General features: G+C 39.6%; 3 protein-coding genes across 4 annotated transcripts in view; 2 read left to right on the forward strand and 1 right to left on the reverse strand.

Annotated features, from left to right (window-relative positions):
* adcy6a (adenylate cyclase 6a) overlaps nt 1–2,353 on the forward strand; it is a 61,299-nt gene extending 58,946 nt beyond the window's left edge. Inside the window, exon 24 of the mRNA XM_084427613.1 lies at nt 1–2,353. Within this exon, the coding sequence (XP_084283739.1) occupies nt 1–129 (129 nt within the window). The 3' untranslated portion in view covers nt 130–2,353.
* A 6,946-nt stretch (nt 2,354–9,299) lies between these two features.
* On the reverse strand, nt 9,300–12,415 carry spmip11 (sperm microtubule inner protein 11). Its single transcript, XM_084427875.1, has 3 exons — nt 12,245–12,415; nt 9,722–9,857; nt 9,300–9,624 (listed from the first exon to the last, which is right to left on the reverse strand). Exons 1-3 carry the CDS (start codon nt 12,333–12,335, stop codon nt 9,576–9,578), a joined length of 276 nt encoding a protein of 91 aa, XP_084284001.1. The 5' UTR covers nt 12,336–12,415; the 3' UTR covers nt 9,300–9,575.
* Nucleotides 12,416–12,531: 116 nt separating this feature from the next.
* On the forward strand, nt 12,532–18,773 carry LOC311302198 (polypeptide N-acetylgalactosaminyltransferase 6-like). Of its 2 annotated transcripts, none has more exons than XM_084427876.1 (11): nt 12,532–12,798; nt 13,804–14,286; nt 14,366–14,538; nt 15,524–15,673; nt 15,875–16,109; nt 16,276–16,393; nt 17,242–17,442; nt 17,543–17,674; nt 17,772–17,873; nt 18,064–18,234; nt 18,386–18,773. In XM_084427876.1, exons 1-11 carry the CDS (start codon nt 12,677–12,679, stop codon nt 18,497–18,499), a joined length of 2,001 nt encoding a protein of 666 aa, XP_084284002.1. In that variant the 5' UTR covers nt 12,532–12,676; the 3' UTR covers nt 18,500–18,773. The 2 variants fall into 2 exon arrangements, with proteins under 2 accessions (XP_084284002.1, XP_084284003.1); XM_084427877.1 differs by having other exon boundaries at nt 12,629–12,798; nt 15,545–15,673.
* Nucleotides 18,774–18,963: the final 190 nt, after the last annotated feature.

Below are 18,963 nucleotides of genomic sequence, written 5' to 3' on the forward strand. Positions count from 1 at the left end.
GTGACCACAGACCTGCACCAGGTGTTGGCCAGTAAAGGTTACCAGCTGGAGTGTCGAGGGGTCGTAAAGGTGAAAGGCAAGGGTGAGATGACCACTTACTTCCTGAACAACGGACCTCCCAACAGTTAGCAGTGCACTAGAATTTCTTTGGATTCCCACAATTCCCCAGAGAGGAGGATTTCTCCAGGCAAGCTGAAGACAAACAAGTAGCCATCGCCATCACTTGAAGAAAGAAAACAAACAAAAAAAGGAAGATTATTGAAAAAACAAAGCAGACTCCACACTGGAGAGTCGTGGCGGTCGTGGATATGCCTGTGCACCTTGAAGGACGATTGTTTTTAAGCCTCTCCCTCAGGCTGCTTGAAAGATGCAAAGTCTGTTTATTTAATAAAGGCCTTTATTTGCCGAAGAAAAACGCTGTACATAAGGCATTTTCTCCAGTTTTATTTTTGTGACTTTTTTTTTTTTCCTGTTATTTTTATTTCAGGAGAATATAAATACAGGTACTCATGTTTCGTTCGGAATTCCTTATTTATTTTGATCTTGATGTTTTGTGCAAAAAGTCCTTTATGGAAAAAAGTTGGAAAACACATACACATTTATACCGTACATAAACATGTACGCTCGTATATTTGTGCGTGTACGAATACAGTATCTGTATAAATTATAAAGAGAACTATTGACCAAAGACCAAAGTATTTAATAGAAAAGAAGTTTGCGGAAGTTTTGAATCTTATGTAATGCCCTGACGCCCTCGATTTCCCTGTTTTTATGGCGTTTTATCATTTAAAGTAAATCACACTGATTGACCAGCGATCTCTGTCACTGGCAGAGCGTTGTGCTCTGGATTATGAAGGATTGAATGATTTAATTTAAAGTCTTGCTTTTCCCTAAGAATGACAAATTCTAGATGGAAAAGTGTGTGGAAAGCTGTGGAACAGTAGTTTTTTTTTTTTTTTTTTTGGGAAGTACGACCAGGTCTGGGCCTTTAACGTCCTCAAGGAAGACTTCAGTTTAGTTTTGTGTGTTCCGTCAACCATTTCTTCTTTTTTCAAAGAAGTATTTTTGGTACAAAATGAAATAAAAGGAAAAAAAGAGTTTTTCGGAGGCATCTGGGGAAAAGCCACGGCATTGGATACCACGGTACAAGACAGTTTATCGAGATCCAATTCATTCTAGAAGGACTTTTTTTAAAAATGAAAGAAATATATCTATAAATTATGACTGAATACTGTGCTTTGTAATCTCGAAGGGGCATAACTCTTTTCACTGTGAGGTTTCTATGATACGACTAGCTGCTTTCTTGCCAAACTAAACAGCTCAAAAGCATGTCTGATTGTGGTATCTTCTCTACGACTTTTGTTTGTTTGATTCCCTTAAGTTTTAATGTTTGGGTATTTTGTATCACCTCTGTATCCGTTTTTATTCCTATTCTGGTTGTTCTTATCTGTTTGATTATGATTCCATTCCAGCTGAGGAGAGGGAACAAAGACTTGAGAATTGAGACGTTCTAGCAAGTTGGTACTAACTGATCAACTGCAGTCAGTGACGTATGAACAATATTCCCTCCACTCCATCTCTTTAAGGAAAAAGCCACATGGGGAAATACATAATCAAAACATACACTTCAAATTCATTTAGATGTACTATAATACTTAACAGTTGCTAGCCAGCTAATTGCTAACATAGAACCAATAGAGACTTACCGTACACTGCATGCCTGCAGTGCGAATTGCAGTGCATTTGCCTTAATTGAACAAACTTCAGTATGTGATAACAGTGCCTCTTTAAATCACACGCTAAAACCGCGCAATTCACCTGTTTGATGCAACCCATTACAGCAACGTTTGTTAACTCGGTCACCTCTTTCAGCGAATTGACTTGCATGATGGCCAAAGCACTGTCTTTCTCCTGCTGTGTGTTCTTCACTTATTGAAAACTTGCTGTGATAGTAGCTTGGTCATTGCATGTCAGTTGGTCACGTTCGTACCAAAGGCAGGGCGCCCCGTTGTTCCGTCCAGTATGTGCAATAAAAGCGTGCACGAATGGAGATTCAGCGTGAGGGAAGGAAACATACTATCTGATGTACTGTGAGCAAGCAGGAGTGTATTTTAGTACTACTGACTCTCACACTGGGGCCTCTGTCTAGATCAGGGCTGAACGACTCCTGATCGTTTCTTTATTTTCATTTACCTTTTTGTTCGTTTGTTTGTTTCATTTTTTACTTTAGTCGAAGGATTAGAAAAGGGACACGCTTTTCAACTTTGCAAAGGAAAGTTGAGAAAAGACTCTTGAATATAGACAAACTTTTCCCCTCAAAATAAAAAATATCTGTTTTATTTGTTTTTTGTGATTGCTTTGTATTGTGGTTTTTGTTTAAAGGGATAGTTCACCCAAAAATGTATATTTTGTCATTTATTCACTTTCATGTCGTTCCAAACCCGTTAAGACTTTAGTTGATCTTCGGAACACAAATGAAGATTTTTGTAATGAAATCGGAGAGATTTCTGTTCCTCCGTTGACAGTCTATGCAACTACCGCTTTGACGCTTCAAAAAGTTCATAAAGAGATTGTAAAACTAATTCATTGATTAAAACAAATGTGAATGAGAATGAAACTCATTGGTTCTTGCTGAAACTCAAACGTGCTGCGTAACACGAGAATGAACCGCATTGGTTCTTGAGGAAGCTTAAATGTGCTGCGTAACACAAGAATGAACCTCATTGGTTCTTGAGGAAGCTTAAAAGTGCTGCGTAACACGAGAATGAACCTCATTGGTTCTTGAGGAAGCTTAAACGTGCTGCGTAACACAAGAATGAACCACATTGGTTCTTGCTGAAACTCAAACGTGCTGCGTAACACGAGAATGATCCGCTTTGGTTCTTGCTGAAGCTCAAACGTGCTGCGTAACACAAGAATGAACCTCACTGGTTCTTGAGGAAGCTCAAACGTGCTGTGTAACACGAGAATGAACCTCATTGGTTCTTGAGGAAGCTTAAACGTGCTGCGTAACACGAGAATGAACCTCATTGGTTCTTGCTGAAGCTCAAACGTGCTGCGTAACACAGGAATGAACCTCATTGGTTCTTGAGGAAGCTTAAACGTGCTGCGTAACACGAGAATGAACCTCATTGGTTCTTGCTGAAGCTCAAACGCGCTGCGTAACACAGGAATGAACCTCATTGGTTCTTGAGGAAGCTTAAACGTGCTGCGTAACACGAGAATGAACCTCATTGGTTCTTGCTGAAGCTCAAACGTGCTGCGTAACAGGAATGAACCTCATTGGTTCTTGAGGAAGCTTAAACGTGCTGCGTAACACGAGAATGAACCTCATTGGTTCTTGCTGAAGCTCAAACGTGCTGCGTAACACGAGAATGAACCGCATTGGTTCTTGCTGAAGCTCAAACGTGCTGCGTAACACAAGAATGAACCGCATTGGTTCTTGCTGAAGCTCAAACGTGCTGCGTAACACAAGAATGAACCTCATTGGTTCTTGAGGAAGCTTAAACGTGCTGCGTAACACGAGAATGAACCTCATTGGTTCTTGCTGAAGCTCAAACGTGCTGCGTAACATGAGAATGAACCGCATTGGTTCTTGCTGAAGCTCAAACGTGCTGCGTAATACGAGAATGAACCGCATTGGTTCTTGCTGAAGCTCAAACGTGCTGTGTAACACAAGAATGAACCTCATTGGTTCTTGAGGAAGATTAAACGTGCTGCGTAACACAAGAATGAACCGCATTGGTTCTTGAGGAAGCTTAAACGTGCTGCGTAACACGAGAATGAACCTCACTGGTTCTTGAGGAAGCTCAAACGTGCTGCGTAACATGAGAATGAACCGCATTGGTTCTTGCTGAAGCTTAAACGTGCTGTGTAACAAGAATGAACCGCATTGGTTCTTAAGGAAGCTTAAACGTGCTGTGTAACAAGAATGAACCGCATTGGTTCTTGCTGAAGCTCAAACGTGCTGCGTAACACAGAATGAACCTCATTGGTTCTTGCTGAAGCTCAAACGTGCTGTGTAACACAAGAATGAACCTCATTGCTTCTTGAGGAAGCTCAAACGTGCTGCGTAACACGAGAATGAACCTCATTGGTTCTTGCTGAAGCTCAAACGTGCTGCGTAACACGAGAATGAACCGCATTGGTTCTTGCTGAAGCTCAAACGTGCTGCGTAACACAAGAATGAACCTCACTGGTTCTTGAGGAAGCTCAAACGTGCTGCGTAACACGAGAATGAACCTCACTGGTTCTTGAGGAAGCTCAAACGTGCTGCGTAACATGAGAATGAACCGCATTGGTTCTTGCTGAAGCTCAAATGTGCTGCGTAACACAAGAATGAACCTCATTGGTTCTTGAGGAAGCTTAAACGTGCTGCGTAACACGAGAATGAACCTCATTGGTTCTTGAGGAAGCTCAAACGTGCTGCGTAACACGAGAATGAACCTCACTGGTTCTTGAGGAAGCTCAAACGTGCTGCGTAACATGAGAATGAACCGCATTGGTTCTTGCTGAAGCTCAAATGTGCTGCGTAACACAAGAATGAACCTCATTGGTTCTTGAGGAAGCTTAAACGTGCTGCGTAACACGAGAATGAACCTCATTGGTTCTTGCTGAAGCTCAAACGTGCTGTGTAACACAAGAATGAACCTCATTGGTTCTTGAGGAAGCTTAAACGTGCTGTGTAACACAAGAATGAACCGCATTAGTTCTTAAGGAAGCTTAAACGTGCTGTGTAACAAGAATGAACCGCATTGGTTCTTGCTGAAGCTCAAACGTGCTGCGTAACACAAGAATGAACCTCATTGGTTCTTGCTGAAGCTCAAACGTGCTGTGTAACACGAGAATGAACCTCATTGGTTCTTGAGGAAGCTTAAACGTGCTGCGTAACACAAGAATGAACCGCATTGGTTCTTGCTGAAGCTCAAACGTGCTGCGTAACACGAGAATGAACCTCATTGGTTCTTGCTGAAGCTCAAACGTGCTGCGTAACACGAGAATGAACCTCATTGGTTCTTGCTGAAGCTCAAACATGATGTGTAACACAAGAATGAACCTCATTGGTTCTTGAGGAAGCTTAAACGTGCTGCGTAACACGAGAATGAACCTCACTGGTTCTTGAGGAAGCTTAAACGTGCTGCGTAACACAAGAATGAACCGCATTGGTTCTTGAGGAAGCTTAAACGTGCTGTGTAACACAAGAATGAACCGCATTGGTTCTTGCTGAAGCTCAAACGTGCTGTGTAACACGAGAATGAACCGCATTGGTTCTTGCTGAAGCTCAAACGTGCTGCGTAACACAAGAATGAATCGCATTGGTTCTTGCTGAAGCTCAAACGAGCTGCGTAACACGAGAATTAACCTCATTGGTTCTTGCTGAAGCTCAAACGTGCTGCGTAACACGAGAATGAACCTCATTGGTTCTTGCTGAAGCTCAAACGTGCTGCGTAACAGGAATGAACCTCATTGGTTCTTGAGGAAGCTTAAACGTGCTGCGTAACACGAGAATGAACCTCATTGGTTCTTGAGGAAGCTTAAACGTGCTGCGTAACACAAGAATGAACCGCATTGGTTCTTGCTGAAGCTCAAACGTGCTGCGTAACACAAGAATGAACCGCATTGGTTCTTGCTGAAGCTCAAACGTGCTGCGTAACACAAGAATGAACCTCATTGGTTCTTGAGGAAGCTTAAACGTGCTGCGTAACACGAGAATGAACCTCATTGGTTCTTGCTGAAGCTCAAACGTGCTGCGTAATACGAGAATGAACCTCATTGGTTCTTGCTGAAGCTCAAACGTGCTGCGTAATACGAGAATGAACCGCATTGGTTCTTGCTGAAGCTCAAACGTGCTGTGTAACACAAGAATGAACCTCATTGGTTCTTGAGGAAGCTTAAACGTGCTGCGTAACACAAGAATGAACCGCATTGGTTCTTGAGGAAGCTTAAACGTGCTGCGTAACACGAGAATGAACCTCACTGGTTCTTGAGGAAGCTCAAACGTGCTGCGTAACATGAGAATGAACCGCATTGGTTCTTGCTGAAGCTCAAATGTGCTGCGTAACACAAGAATGAACCTCATTGGTTCTTGAGGAAGCTTAAATGTGCTGCGTAACACGAGAATGAACCGCATTGGTTCTTAAGGAAGCTTAAACGTGCTGTGTAACACGAGAATGAACCGCATTGGTTCTTGCTGAAGCTCAAACGTGCTGCGTAACACAAGAATGAACCTCATTGGTTCTTGAGGAAGCTTAAACGTGCTGTGTAACAAGAATGAACCGCATTGGTTCTTAAGGAAGCTTAAACGTGCTGTGTAACAAGAATGAACCGCATTGGTTCTTGCTGAAGCTCAAACGTGCTGCGTAACACAAGAATGAACCTCATTGGTTCTTGCTGAAGCTCAAACGTGCTGTGTAACACAAGAATGAACCTCATTGCTTCTTGAGGAAGCTCAAACGTGCTGCGTAACACGAGAATGAACCTCATTGGTTCTTGCTGAAGCTCAAACGTGCTGCGTAACACGAGAATGAACCGCATTGGTTATTGCTGAAGCTCAAACGTGCTGCGTAACACAAGAATGAACCTCACTGGTTCTTGAGGAAGCTCAAACGTGCTGCGTAACACGAGAATGAACCTCACTGGTTCTTGAGGAAGCTCAAACGTGCTGCGTAACACAAGAATGAACCTCACTGGTTCTTGAGGAAGCTCAAACGTGCTGCGTAACATGAGAATGAACCGCATTGGTTCTTGAGGAAGCTCAAACGTGCTGCGTAACATGAGAATGAACCTCACTGGTTCTTGAGGAAGCTCAAACGTGCTGCGTAACACGAGAATGAACCTCACTGGTTCTTGAGGAAGCTCAAACGTGCTGCGTAACACGAGAATGAACCTCACTGGTTCTTGAGGAAGCTCAAACGTGCTGCGTAACATGAGAATGAACCGCATTGGTTCTTGCTGAAGCTCAAATGTGCTGCGTAACACAAGAATGAACCTCATTGGTTCTTGAGGAAGCTTAAACGTGCTGCGTAACATGAGAATGAACCTCATTGGTTCTTGCTGAAGCTCAAACGTGCTGTGTAACACAAGAATGAACCTCATTGGTTCTTGAGGAAGCTTAAACGTGCTGTGTAACAAGAATGAACCGCATTGGTTCTTGCTGAAGCTCAAACGTGCTGTGTAACACAAGAATGAACCTCATTGCTTCTTGAGGAAGCTCAAACGTGCTGTGTAACACGAGAATGAACCTCATTGGTTCTTGAGGAAGCTTAAACGTGCTGCGTAACACAAGAATGAACCGCATTGGTTCTTGCTGAAGCTCAAACGTGCTGCGTAACACGAGAATGAACCTCATTGGTTCTTGCTGAAGCTCAAACGTGCTGCGTAACACGAGAATGAACCTCATTGGTTCTTGCTGAAGCTCAAACATGATGTGTAACACAAGAATGAACCTCATTGGTTCTTGAGGAAGCTTAAACGTGCTGCGTAACACGAGAATGAACCTCACTGGTTCTTGAGGAAGCTTAAACGTGCTGCGTAACACAAGAATGAACCGCATTGGTTCTTGAGGAAGCTTAAACGTGCTGTGTAACACAAGAATGAACCGCATTGGTTCTTGCTGAAGCTCAAACGTGCTGTGTAACACGAGAATGAACCGCATTGGTTCTTGAGGAAGCTTAAACGTGCTGCGTAACACAAGAATGAACCGCATTGGTTCTTGAGGAAGCTTAAACGTGCTGTGTAACACAAGAATGAACCGCATTGGTTCTTGCTGAAGCTCAAACGTGCTGCGTAACACAAGAATGAATCGCATTGGTTCTTGCTGAAGCTCAAACGAGCTGCGTAACACGAGAATGGACCTCATTGGTTCTTGCTGAAGCTCAAACGTGCTGCGTAACACAAGAATGAACCTCATTCGTTCTTGCTGAAGCTCAAACGTGCTGTGTAACACAAGAATGAACCGCATTGGTTCTTGAGGAAGCTTAAACGTGCTGCGTAACACGAGAATGAACCTCATTGGTTCTTGCTGAAGCTCAAACGTGCTGCGTAACATGAGAATGAACCTCATTGGTTCTTGCTGAAGCTCAAACGTGCTGCGTAACACAAGAATGAACCTCATTGGTTCTTGAGGAAGCTCAAATGTGCTGCGTAACACGAGAATGAACCTCATTGGTTCTTGAGGAAGCTTAAACGTGCTGCGTAACATGAGAATGAATCTCATTGGTTCTTGCTGAAGCTCAAACGTGCTGCGTAACACAGGAATGGACCTCATTGGTTCTTGCTGAAGCTCAAACGTGCTGCGTAACACGAGAATGAACCTCATTGGTTCTTGCTGAAGCTCAAACGTGCTGCGTAACATGAGAATGGACCTCATTGGTTCTTGCTGAAGCTCAAACGTGCTGCGTAACACGAGAATGAACCTCATTGGTTCTCGCATGTCAAGTGAAAATGCTTGAGCTGATGTGTGAGTTGATGAATGTTTACATGGGAATAAAAGCCTAAATTATATCTGTTTAGTGTACAAAGTGATCATGTCTCTTTGGACTAAACTGCTCAATTCATATGGATTAATTTTACGATATCTTTATGATCTTTTTTATGTGTCAAAGTGGAAGTTGCGTAGCTGTATATTGATGAACAGAAATCTCTCTGATTTCATCTCATTTGAGTTCCGAAGATGAACAAAGGTCTTACAGGTTTAGAACGGCATGAAAGTGAGTAAATTATGACAGAATTTTCTTTGACAGAATAGTTTTTTGGGTGAACTTTAAATCCCTTTGTTTTTGGTATATTTAATCATTATATTTGAGTGACCATAAATGATGCATCATTTGAAGGCTTTTAGTCACCTCAAATTAATTATAGGCACATTGTACATTTCACCAATTTTATCACCCTTATTGGGTGAAAAATGGGAAATATATATATATATAATTTGTTTTCAATTAATGATAGTGACTTCAATAATCAAACTAATATCACTTTAGTAGCTTCAATCACTTAAATTATGAACTTCAATGACTTCAATGATCAAAGTGATTAATTTCATGTTGAAACTTTACCTGTAAATAGAGATGCCTTGCAAATAGTAAATATTTTATGCATTTGGTGAGTTGAACCATTTTGTAATTTAAACACCAATGCTAAGGTAACTTAACATTTAATCCTAGATCAGTTATTTCAATGTTTTAGTCCATTTCTGATACAAATGAAAGAAGAAACAAAACATTAAGTAAAAAAAAAACATTATTTTTACTTTAACTTAAAAATAAGTTTTAGAATGAAAGCTGCTTCAGGTAAATTGTAAAGTTTAGTCACAAATAGTTCATTGTTTTATTAATGCTAGATTTTGCCGCCATTATACAGGTATATATGCAAAGAATAACATTTAGCACATACAGTATGGGACAAAATTTATTACACTAAATTCTCAAAACAATATGGCACAGTCACAAATGTGTGTAGTGGATACACGTTACATTTGCGTATCCTCTGCACCTCTTGTTCTGCAAGGCGACGTGACACACTGTAGTGTTGAAGCATTATGGGACAGTGATCATTATAGTTTCATGAATCAGGGATCAAAACAAGCTGAAGTCTGGGTAGGTCATTGACATCTCATTCACAAACCTGAGAAAATAAATGAAATGTAGGCTATGTATTAAAGCATTACACAATTATTTGTTGACATTGGCCTACACAGAGTTTGGCTCAAGATTCATCATACTTTGTCATTTCGCTGTTTTTGCGTGGGAAGTGACGGGTTCGAGTCCAAGGCTCCTGGTTCTTCAGGCCTCCAGTGGGAACCCACCAACCATACTGCTGGTTGTCCGTCACAGGTACACGATACAGTTCTTTAGGAGCTGAAAGGGAAACAAGATCTCATCAGTGACCACCAAGAATGTTGCGAATGAATGAAGATCTAAAGCAGGGCTGCTAACTTTTGAGTGAGAATTAAAGTATTGTTTTAGATTTTGCTTCAATTTATAAGCTTGCGATTTGATTCCCATCTTGATTTCAATTAGATCCAATGGTGATTCATTTCAATATACTGTATTATTTCAGGTACAGTACATGTTATTTTTTTTCTCCAGGAAACACTACAGCCTACAGGGAACCAAGCAGCTGTACATTATTATTAAAAGTTAAAATTAACAACTGATTTGTAAAAAATTGCATATAAAGGCAGTTTTGTAATAATAACTTTTAGTGATATAAGTGAATGTAATATAATGCAGGTTTTTTTTTCTCTCAAAATGCTAATTTTTCTATCAAATTTTTCCCATACTATAGCCACTGTGTGGAATGCAAGGTTGTTTTGCCATGGAATAAAACAATTTAAAAGATAATTGTGACTTTTTCTCTCACAAATGTGAGAGATAAACTCTCAATTGTGAGTTATCATGTCAGAATTGCTAGTTATTTAGGACTATAACTCGCAATTCTGACATTATAACTCACAATTGCGAGTTTATATCTTGCAATTTTGAACTTTTATGGCACTGGCGAGTTTATATCTCGCAATTTAGAATTTTTTCAGAATTGTGAGATATAAACTAGCAATTGTGAGCTATAACGTCCAATTCTGAGGTAAACAATATTTGTTTAAAAAAAAAGTCAGAATTGCGAGATTTTTTTTTTTTTTTTCAGTGGCGGAAACAAGCTTCCATAGAGTGACTTTCCTGAGGTAAACAAAGTTACGTGACATTGTGTACAAGCCTTTTTATTGGCGTCTGACCGAGCGATTACATGACATGATACATTTCAATAGGTTGTACCGTTTCTTTCAACATACCTTTGGATGTTCATTCATGTTTATTCTGTGCTATAACTATAGTAAAGAGGAAGAGATAGCGCTTGAACTTTGAGCTACAGTGATCTCTCCCCAGATAGCACACTTCTATTTGATGTGATATTTACATCTGGAAGACGTATTTTTAAGAGTGTTTGCTCATCTGCAATACGTCTATAGGACGTTTCCTGTCAGATGTCAAATAGACGTTTAGAAGATGTCAGTTTAACATACATTCTAAATCATTACATCTCTTCTAAACGTCTATTTGACATCTGACAGGAAACGTCCTATAGACGTATTGCAGATGAGCAAACACTCTTAAAAATACGTCTTCCAGATGTAAATATCACATCAAATAGAAGTGTGCTATCTCATTAAAGGGATAGTTCACCCAAAAATGAAAATTCTGTCATCATTTACTCACCCTCAAGTTGTTCCAAACCTGTATGAGTTTCTTTGTTCTGCTGAACACAAAGTTAGATATTTGGAAGAATGTTTGTAACCAAACAGATCTCGGTCCCCATTGACTTCCATAGTAGGAAAAATATATACTATGGTAGTCAATGGGGACCGAGATCTGTTTGGTTACAAACATTCTTCCAAATATCTTCCTTTGTGTTCAGCAGAACAAAGAAACTCATACAGGTTTGGAACAACTTGAGGGTGAGTAAACAATGATAGAATTTTCATTTTTGGGTGAACTATCCCTTTAAAGAGCCACAAAACTTTTTGTTTAAATTTCGTAATAAAATTGATAGAAATGGAAAGCTGAGACTTTGTTTTATATCAAAAGTAAACTGCTCTGTCTGTTGTCAGTTGTCAGTGTCTTTGCTCCTCAATGTTTTTTCATTGAAGGTGGGATGCTTTAGATTCTAGAAAGCATTTGATTGGACAGTAAATCTGATGAGAAGCTGAAGTGCAGAGTGATGTCATCAAAATCATTGAGGAAGTGAGAGATTGTAAGTTTTTAATGATTATATCTTCTCAATGCGAATTTTGAGATTGTTTTGGAGCACATAGCTTATAGATTACAGTAAAGCTAACATATTCACACTAAAAGTCAAACAACTTCAATTTTGATTTCATGGGGACTTAAGACTAATTAAAAAATGTTTATAATGCACATGAACAAATCTGAACATGATGTATTTGGTACTGTATATCAATTATTTATTTCTCTATTTTGAGAAAGCATAATTGCATGAACTAGCCTAAACAAAACCTATCTTTGGTTAGTAATACATGCAGTATGTGGGTGTTTGATGTATTTAGTATGAAATTACACCCCCGAACGCGTCTGATCATATGATATCTGCTCTGATATCTGCTCTGGCTGCCAAGATGCAGGTCTGATGAGTCAGAAGGGAAAAACCAAACATACTGGACCTCACTACTAAATGTAAACAGATAAAGACGCGCAGCGCCTGCATTAAAGTCGAACCAAAGCAGCCATACCTCGCGTATCTAGTTTGTTTTGGGCAGATGGTAACATCCTGTCCCCAATAGGGTTCTGATAGCCCAGATATGTGATTCCGAAGAAAGCCATAATCAAAGCTGTATAATCAGTACTAACGTTAACGTTACCCCAACAAGAGCAGAACGAGCTGAACTGAACGAGCACCGTAAAGAGTCGAGCACGAGCTTCACACGCTAATGTTTAATGTGTTGTCATGGATGCACTGCCCCTCATTTCCTGTTCATTCATCAGCACGTTTAAAAAACAATGCTCAAAGCAGAGTTTTGATTACAGTCAAATTCAAAGCCATAAACACATTTCATGCTTCCTAAATATCACCTCCGTCCACTTATTAGTTCACGGTTCTTTAGTTAACAACTTGTTTGTATAGAGAATAAACCGGTTCAATTATTCAATGAGATGCACCTGGCATGACCGGAATGATCTTACTGCTAGAAAAAAATGTCAATACGAGCCATTTTCACAATATCTTCTGTGTAGGCTACGTTTACAACTGTGCTTACAACGCGTCCACTTTAGTGCAGGACTGCAGGTAAGTAACGTAACATAGCTGAAGCACCATTCTTTGAACCACCTCACTCCTTTTCGAGACATATTTATCTTACAAATTACAGAAATACTTGAGTTCTCATTAATAGATGTGTTTATGGCTTCTTTGAACGCACCTGATAACGTTACAAAGCTGATCCATTCTCAAAATTCTCATATTTAGGTAGGCTTCTTCTCGGTTTGGCTGTGTGGTTCTTTTGGATATATAAATATTATTTGGTCGAGAGTACAGTTAGACTTCCGCATTTGCTCGTCTTTTCTTATATCTAAGAAAATATTTTTTCTTTTTTTTTAGTAAGATACCAAAATGTTATCAATGGGAGAGAATTCCGTCTTTCAAACCACTTTACATAACGTTAGAGGCTACTTTGATAAACCTATAATTATTATTTATAATTTAGTGGTGTCGTGACGGATTTTGTGGGAAAATGCGATGTCATTCGCCCGTGTCTGTAAACTCACGCACACAGAAAACTGGACTCGGTGGACTGTGGTGCTTTTATGGTTTGGAAGTTGCATGCTGCGTGAAGCTGAACATTTGAACACGAATGAGAACAATTGATCATGGGCAGTCACCGGTTGTAAAAATAATTGTTTTTGCTTTTTATGTGTCCATCTGCTTTAACAAGATATCCAGTATCCAAGTGTACACCTGTGCTTCAAAGGCAGTGCAAAAAAAAAAAAAAAAAAAAAGGTAGTAGTAAACCCTAGTAGGCCAAAAGTTATATGTATCCTTAAATAGTCCTCCTAGGTGACAAATTAATTGAAATATTCCATGTTTCCTACATAAAAAATAATTTATAAGTAGGGAAATGTTAAATGTTGTATAACATGTCACACTGAGGGACACTGTTGTCAATCTTCTAAAATTGAAAACAAAGTCATTTATTTTGCAGAAATGATCTGGTACTACAACAAATGGATGAAGTTACATAAAGTTCTTTGTTGAACCAGAATTTGTGATCCAGTTTGGTTTGTTTTCATACAGGATGCGTTTACGAAGTCCTCAATGTGCACTACACATAAATCTGAGCTTCTTGGGACTGACCCTTTTAATCACCATTCTATGGGTAATACAGCTGGATCTAGGGGGGTGGAGGTCCGCCAGCGGGTTTCAAGGCCTTTCCCTAAATCCAAGATACAGAGGCAGTGTGGGTTTGAATTCCAGCAGCACTTGGCATTTTCGAAAGGATGCCTCTGCACCACAATTTGAATGGGCTTCAGAATTATCTGGAGATGCCAGCTGTCCCTCTGGATTCTATAGCATGAAGGACCTCAGGCCTCACATACAGAGACCTCAGGAGGATCCTGAAGGACCTGGAGTGGATGGAAACCCCTTCATAACTGGCATCATGAATCCTGTGGAGTTGAGGGAGAAGCAGGAGGGTCTTTCTAGAAACGGCTTTAACCAGTTTGCCAGTGACCGCATCTCCTTCCACCGTAGTCTTGGTGTCGACACGCGGCCCTCTGAGTGAGTATCATAAGAGGCAGACCATGTAGTTCTAGATTACTTCCAAATATCTAATCCAATTCTCTGTTACCCTTTTAAGATGCATTGAGAAAAAGTTCAGCAGATGTCCACGGTTACCCACTACCAGTGTGATAATTGTGTTCCACAATGAGGCTTGGTCCACTCTCCTCCGCACCATCTTCAGTGTCTTGCATACTTCACCTGCTGTTTTACTTAAAGAAATCATACTGGTGGATGATGCAAGTACTCAAGGTAAGTTAAGGCAAAGATACATTGCATTTTTAGGTCCTTGGTATGAATAAGGTTGACAATAAAACGAGCAAACAAATTCCATGGACTTGCATTGAAGAAGAGGCCCAAGCCATATCTTGAGACTCTTTTGACTTGAGCTAGTAAGCAACCGGCCAAAACACCCTTGTAGCAATGCCAAAGCAGTCACCTAGGACACCTTAGCAATGCCTTAGCAACCATTCAGGACACACTAGTAACACCTTATCAACCACCTAAAACACCCTATCAACACCTTAACAGCCAGCCAAGAAAATGGCAATGCCTTAGCAACCACCCAAGACACACTAGTGACATCTTGACAGCTACCCAAAACACCTTAGCAACACCTTAGCTACCACCCAAGACACTAGCAGCAACACCTTAGCAACCACCCAGAACACAATGGCAACGTCTTAGCAATTCAATTTGCATTTATCTGTATAGCGCTTTTCACAATACATATCATTTCAAAGCAGCTTTACAGCAACAGCTTAACAGCCACCCAGAAGAAAATGGCAAGACCTTAGCAAACACCCAGAAAACCATGGCAATGCCTTAGCAACCACCCAAAGCACACTAGTAACACATTGACAACCACCCAAAACACCCTACCAACACCTTAGCAACCACCCAGAACAACATGGAAAGACCTTAGCAATCACCCAAGAAACACTAGCAATGGCCTGGCAACACCTTAGTGACCATTCAGAACATCCTAGCAATCACCCAGGACACCCTAGCAACACTTTATCAACCACCTAGAACAGACACTCTAGTAACATCTTAACAACCACCCAGAAAACCCTAGCAAAAGCTTAGCAACCACTTAGGACACCCTAGCAACACCTTGTCAACCACTCAGTATACTATGTGTTAAAACGCTATGTCTTATTCAAATGTGGAAATCTTGTTAAAACCGTATATCTTTCATTTGAAATCTTGTAGATTAAGGCAGTTTTCATTTCAGAACATCTAACTGCCCCGCTAGAACAGTATGTCAAGTCTCTTGAGATTGTGCGTGTCCTGAGGCAGCGTGAGAGGAAAGGTTTAATTGCTGCCAGACTCTTGGGTGCACGTGAGGCTGGAGGAGAAGTGCTTGCCTTCCTGGACTCCCACTGTGAGTACATACTATCGGGGACTTTATAGAGTGCAGTGCACCACAACCTTTGGCTTTCACAGAAACTGAATTGACTGGAGGTATCAAACCTGAGTCCTTTAAAAGGTGAACATAAAGCTGGATCGAATCCAGCCAAAGTTGATTTGTTAAAGTAGGCACATTAGTCAAATTCATAATCTGATTTAGTGTGTGTTTTCCCAGGTGAGTGTTTCTATGGTTGGTTGGAGCCCCTGTTGGACCGGTTAATTCAGGAACCTACCACGGTAGTGAGCCCAAGCATTGCTGTCATCAACAAGGACAATCTACAGTTTATAAAGCCAGTGCCGTCAGCCCTCACACATACCCGAGGGAAATTTGACTGGATCCTAAATTTTGGCTGGGAGAATATACCTGAAGAAGAGAGGGTGAAACGCAAAGATGAAACCTATCCAGTCAGGCAAATGATACACACACACACCTTGAGTTTCCATGTTATATGGGGACGTTCCATAGACATAATTATTTTTATTCTGTACATTTTTCTCAGTAACGCACATCAGTTTAAATTGCATTTATATCGCTGCTGCATGAGACACCAATTTTCATGTAGTAATTTTTTTCAGGACACCTGCTATTGCCGGAGGACTTTTTGCCATTTACAAGCAGTTCTTTGAACACATTGGGACCTATGATGACAAGATGGAGTTTTGGGGAGGAGAGAACATAGAAATTTCATTTAGGGTAAGACCGTCTCGCACGTTTTTATCTTTCGCATGCTTTAACAGCGTCATTACTCCAGTCTTCAGTGTCACATGATCCTTCAGAAATCATTCAAGTGAACTTTTGTTAACATGTATCATAAAATTAGACAATTTTGACATTTGTCATTTTAACAAAATTGTTAACTAAAACTATAAAAAATAATTAAAAAAAATGATTGTATATAATATACACTGTGTAATAAAATAACATAGAAAACAAAATTTAATAAAATATATAATTGATTATATATATATATATATATATATATATATATATATATATATATATATATATATATATATATATATATATATATATATATATATATATATATATATATATATATATATATATATATATAACTATAACAAATATGGCAACTAACTGAAATAATATAAAATTGTTGAAGTACTAAAATTGCTAAATCTAAAGCTAAAATAAATTAAAGCTAAATTTTAAATAAATAAATAAAATAAAATGACACAAGCACATAACTGTTATGATTCCAGCATGTTCCCCTGGTAGAACAGGAAGTATAAAAGTACAAGCAGGACCAATATATTTTATGTTACTTCCTGTTCTACTCCATGTTTTGTAGTCCTTTGTAGTTTTTTGTTGTTGATTTGTTCTGTGATTGTGTGTCACAGTGTTTCTTATGTTCCTTGTCGAGTCTTGTCCTACATGGATGCATGTTTGGTGCTGCTCATTCTGTTACCTCGTTTTTCAATCCACCCGGCGTTACAAGAACACAATTTCAAAAACTAAAATGAAATTGAATTTAAAACGACACTGCTCTGGTATCATACGTTATGCATTGGCTCTTTCAGGTATGGCTGTGTGGAGGTCGTCTAGAGATCATTCCCTGTTCTGTGGTCGGCCACATCTTCCGCACCAAAAGTCCGCACACCTTCCCAAAAGGCACCGACGTGATCATAATCAACCAGGTTCGCCTCGCAGAAGTCTGGATGGATGATTACAAGAAGATTTTCTACAACAGAAATAAAAAAGCTGCTGCCTTTGAATCAAAGGTGAGAGAAGTGGATAATGTGTGTAATATTTTTAATTGATTGCAAAATAAGTCTTATTTGTAAAGCTCACATATTTCTCTTTCACCTTTGAGGAGCACAGAAATCATACGGGGACATAAGGGAACGACTGAAGCTCAAAGAGAAGCTACATTGCAAAAATTTCTCCTGGTATCTAGAAAACATCTACCCAGAGCTCTTTGTGCCTGATTTGAACCCTGTGCTGTTTGGATCGGTAATGCAGTGTTATAATTTGATCATTTATTGCAGTAATAATTAGATAATTTACAGCAATGTGTGTGTGTGTGTGCACGTGCTCATTGTGTCTGTAGTTGAAGAACATTGCCACAAAAACTTGTCTTGATATTGGTAAGAAGAATCCTGGAGGGAAGTCAGTGATTTTATTCATTTGCCACAACATGGGAATAAATCAGGTATTCTAATGACCACTGATGTCATCCTCACATTATTCTTATTCTTATTATTATCATTATTTTTTGGCTATTTACTTAATTGCTTCCATACTTTCTCCCCCAAAAAATTTCACACTGAATTTGACCACTTATAAACATGAAAACGTGACCACAGTAAACAGAATCACTCTGTGTTATTTTATCTTTGTAGTATTTTGAGTACACGTCGCATCAGGAGCTGAGGCATAATATTGATAAGCAGCTGTGTCTGCATGCAACGATCGAGCCCGAACCTGTGCGAGTGGAGCTGTGCAACTTTCAGGGTGATGGAACCGTCCCAGCTCCACAACAGGTGTGGAGTTTCATTCTTGTTTCCCAACAGGTATAGTACATATCAGTATCCCAACAACCCTTTTGCCCTGTGACACTGCAAAAAAAATGAATGTACTATCATGGCACAAACTTCATTTTAGAGATTTTAATTTGGTCTTTGTTTGTGTTATCTTACCTTATACATTTGCGATTGTTTGCAGATATATCTTCTCCACAGTGCTCTGTTTAATAAGTGTTTAATGGTGGAGTATGGCAACATCATCATGAAAAGCTGTGACCCTGCCAACAGTTATCAGCATTGGTCTTTCATCTGATCTGTGTCCGCCATCAGATTACCCGACTCTCTTTAGGAATATTGCACAAAATAGAAGTGCAATGAATAGTTGCATCATGTTGTGCACTAATGTAAGTTTGTGCAATGCATCAGGAGTTCTTATTTGATTTAGTAAATTCAGTCAAATGAAATTAAACGTGACCTGATTAAATGCACTAAAATCATTATTTTTCGAATAATGCACACTTTCAGTGTAACCAATGTATTTATTATTACATGCAAGCTGATGAATTAAAGATATGAAGACTTTTTGTAAGCGAGGTGTGCAATGATTTGTGTTGTGAACTGGATTTATGTTCTTTTTAATGGTTTATCTCTGAGCAAGACCACTTAAAGGGATAGTTTACCCAAAAAGGAAAACTGTCATCATTTACTCTCCCTCAAGTTGTTCCAAACCTGTATGAGTTTGTTTCTTCTGCTGAACACAAACGAAGATATTTTAAA

The sequence above is a fragment of the Rutilus rutilus genome (assembly GCF_951802725.1).
Source record: "Rutilus rutilus genome assembly, chromosome: 13".
Taxonomy (NCBI): Eukaryota; Metazoa; Chordata; class Actinopteri; order Cypriniformes; family Leuciscidae; genus Rutilus; species Rutilus rutilus.

Coding starts and splice junctions, on each gene's coding strand:
- LOC311302198 (XM_084427876.1), top strand. CDS start 12,677: ATGACCGGAATGATCTTACTGCTAGAAAAAAATGTCAATACGAGCCAT. Junction 17,443..17,542: donor CTGCTGCCTTTGAATCAAAG/GTGAGAGAAGTG, acceptor TGAGGAGCACAG/AAATCATACGGGGACATAAG. Junction 17,874..18,063: donor ACAACATGGGAATAAATCAG/GTATTCTAATGA, acceptor TTATCTTTGTAG/TATTTTGAGTACACGTCGCA.
- spmip11 (XM_084427875.1), bottom strand. CDS start 12,335: ATGGCTTTCTTCGGAATCACATATCTGGGCTATCAGAACCCTATTGGG. Junction 9,858..12,244: donor AAACAAACTAGATACGCGAG/GTATGGCTGCTT, acceptor TTTCCCTTTCAG/CTCCTAAAGAACTGTATCGT. Junction 9,625..9,721: donor AAAAACAGCGAAATGACAAA/GTATGATGAATC, acceptor TTATTTTCTCAG/GTTTGTGAATGAGATGTCAA.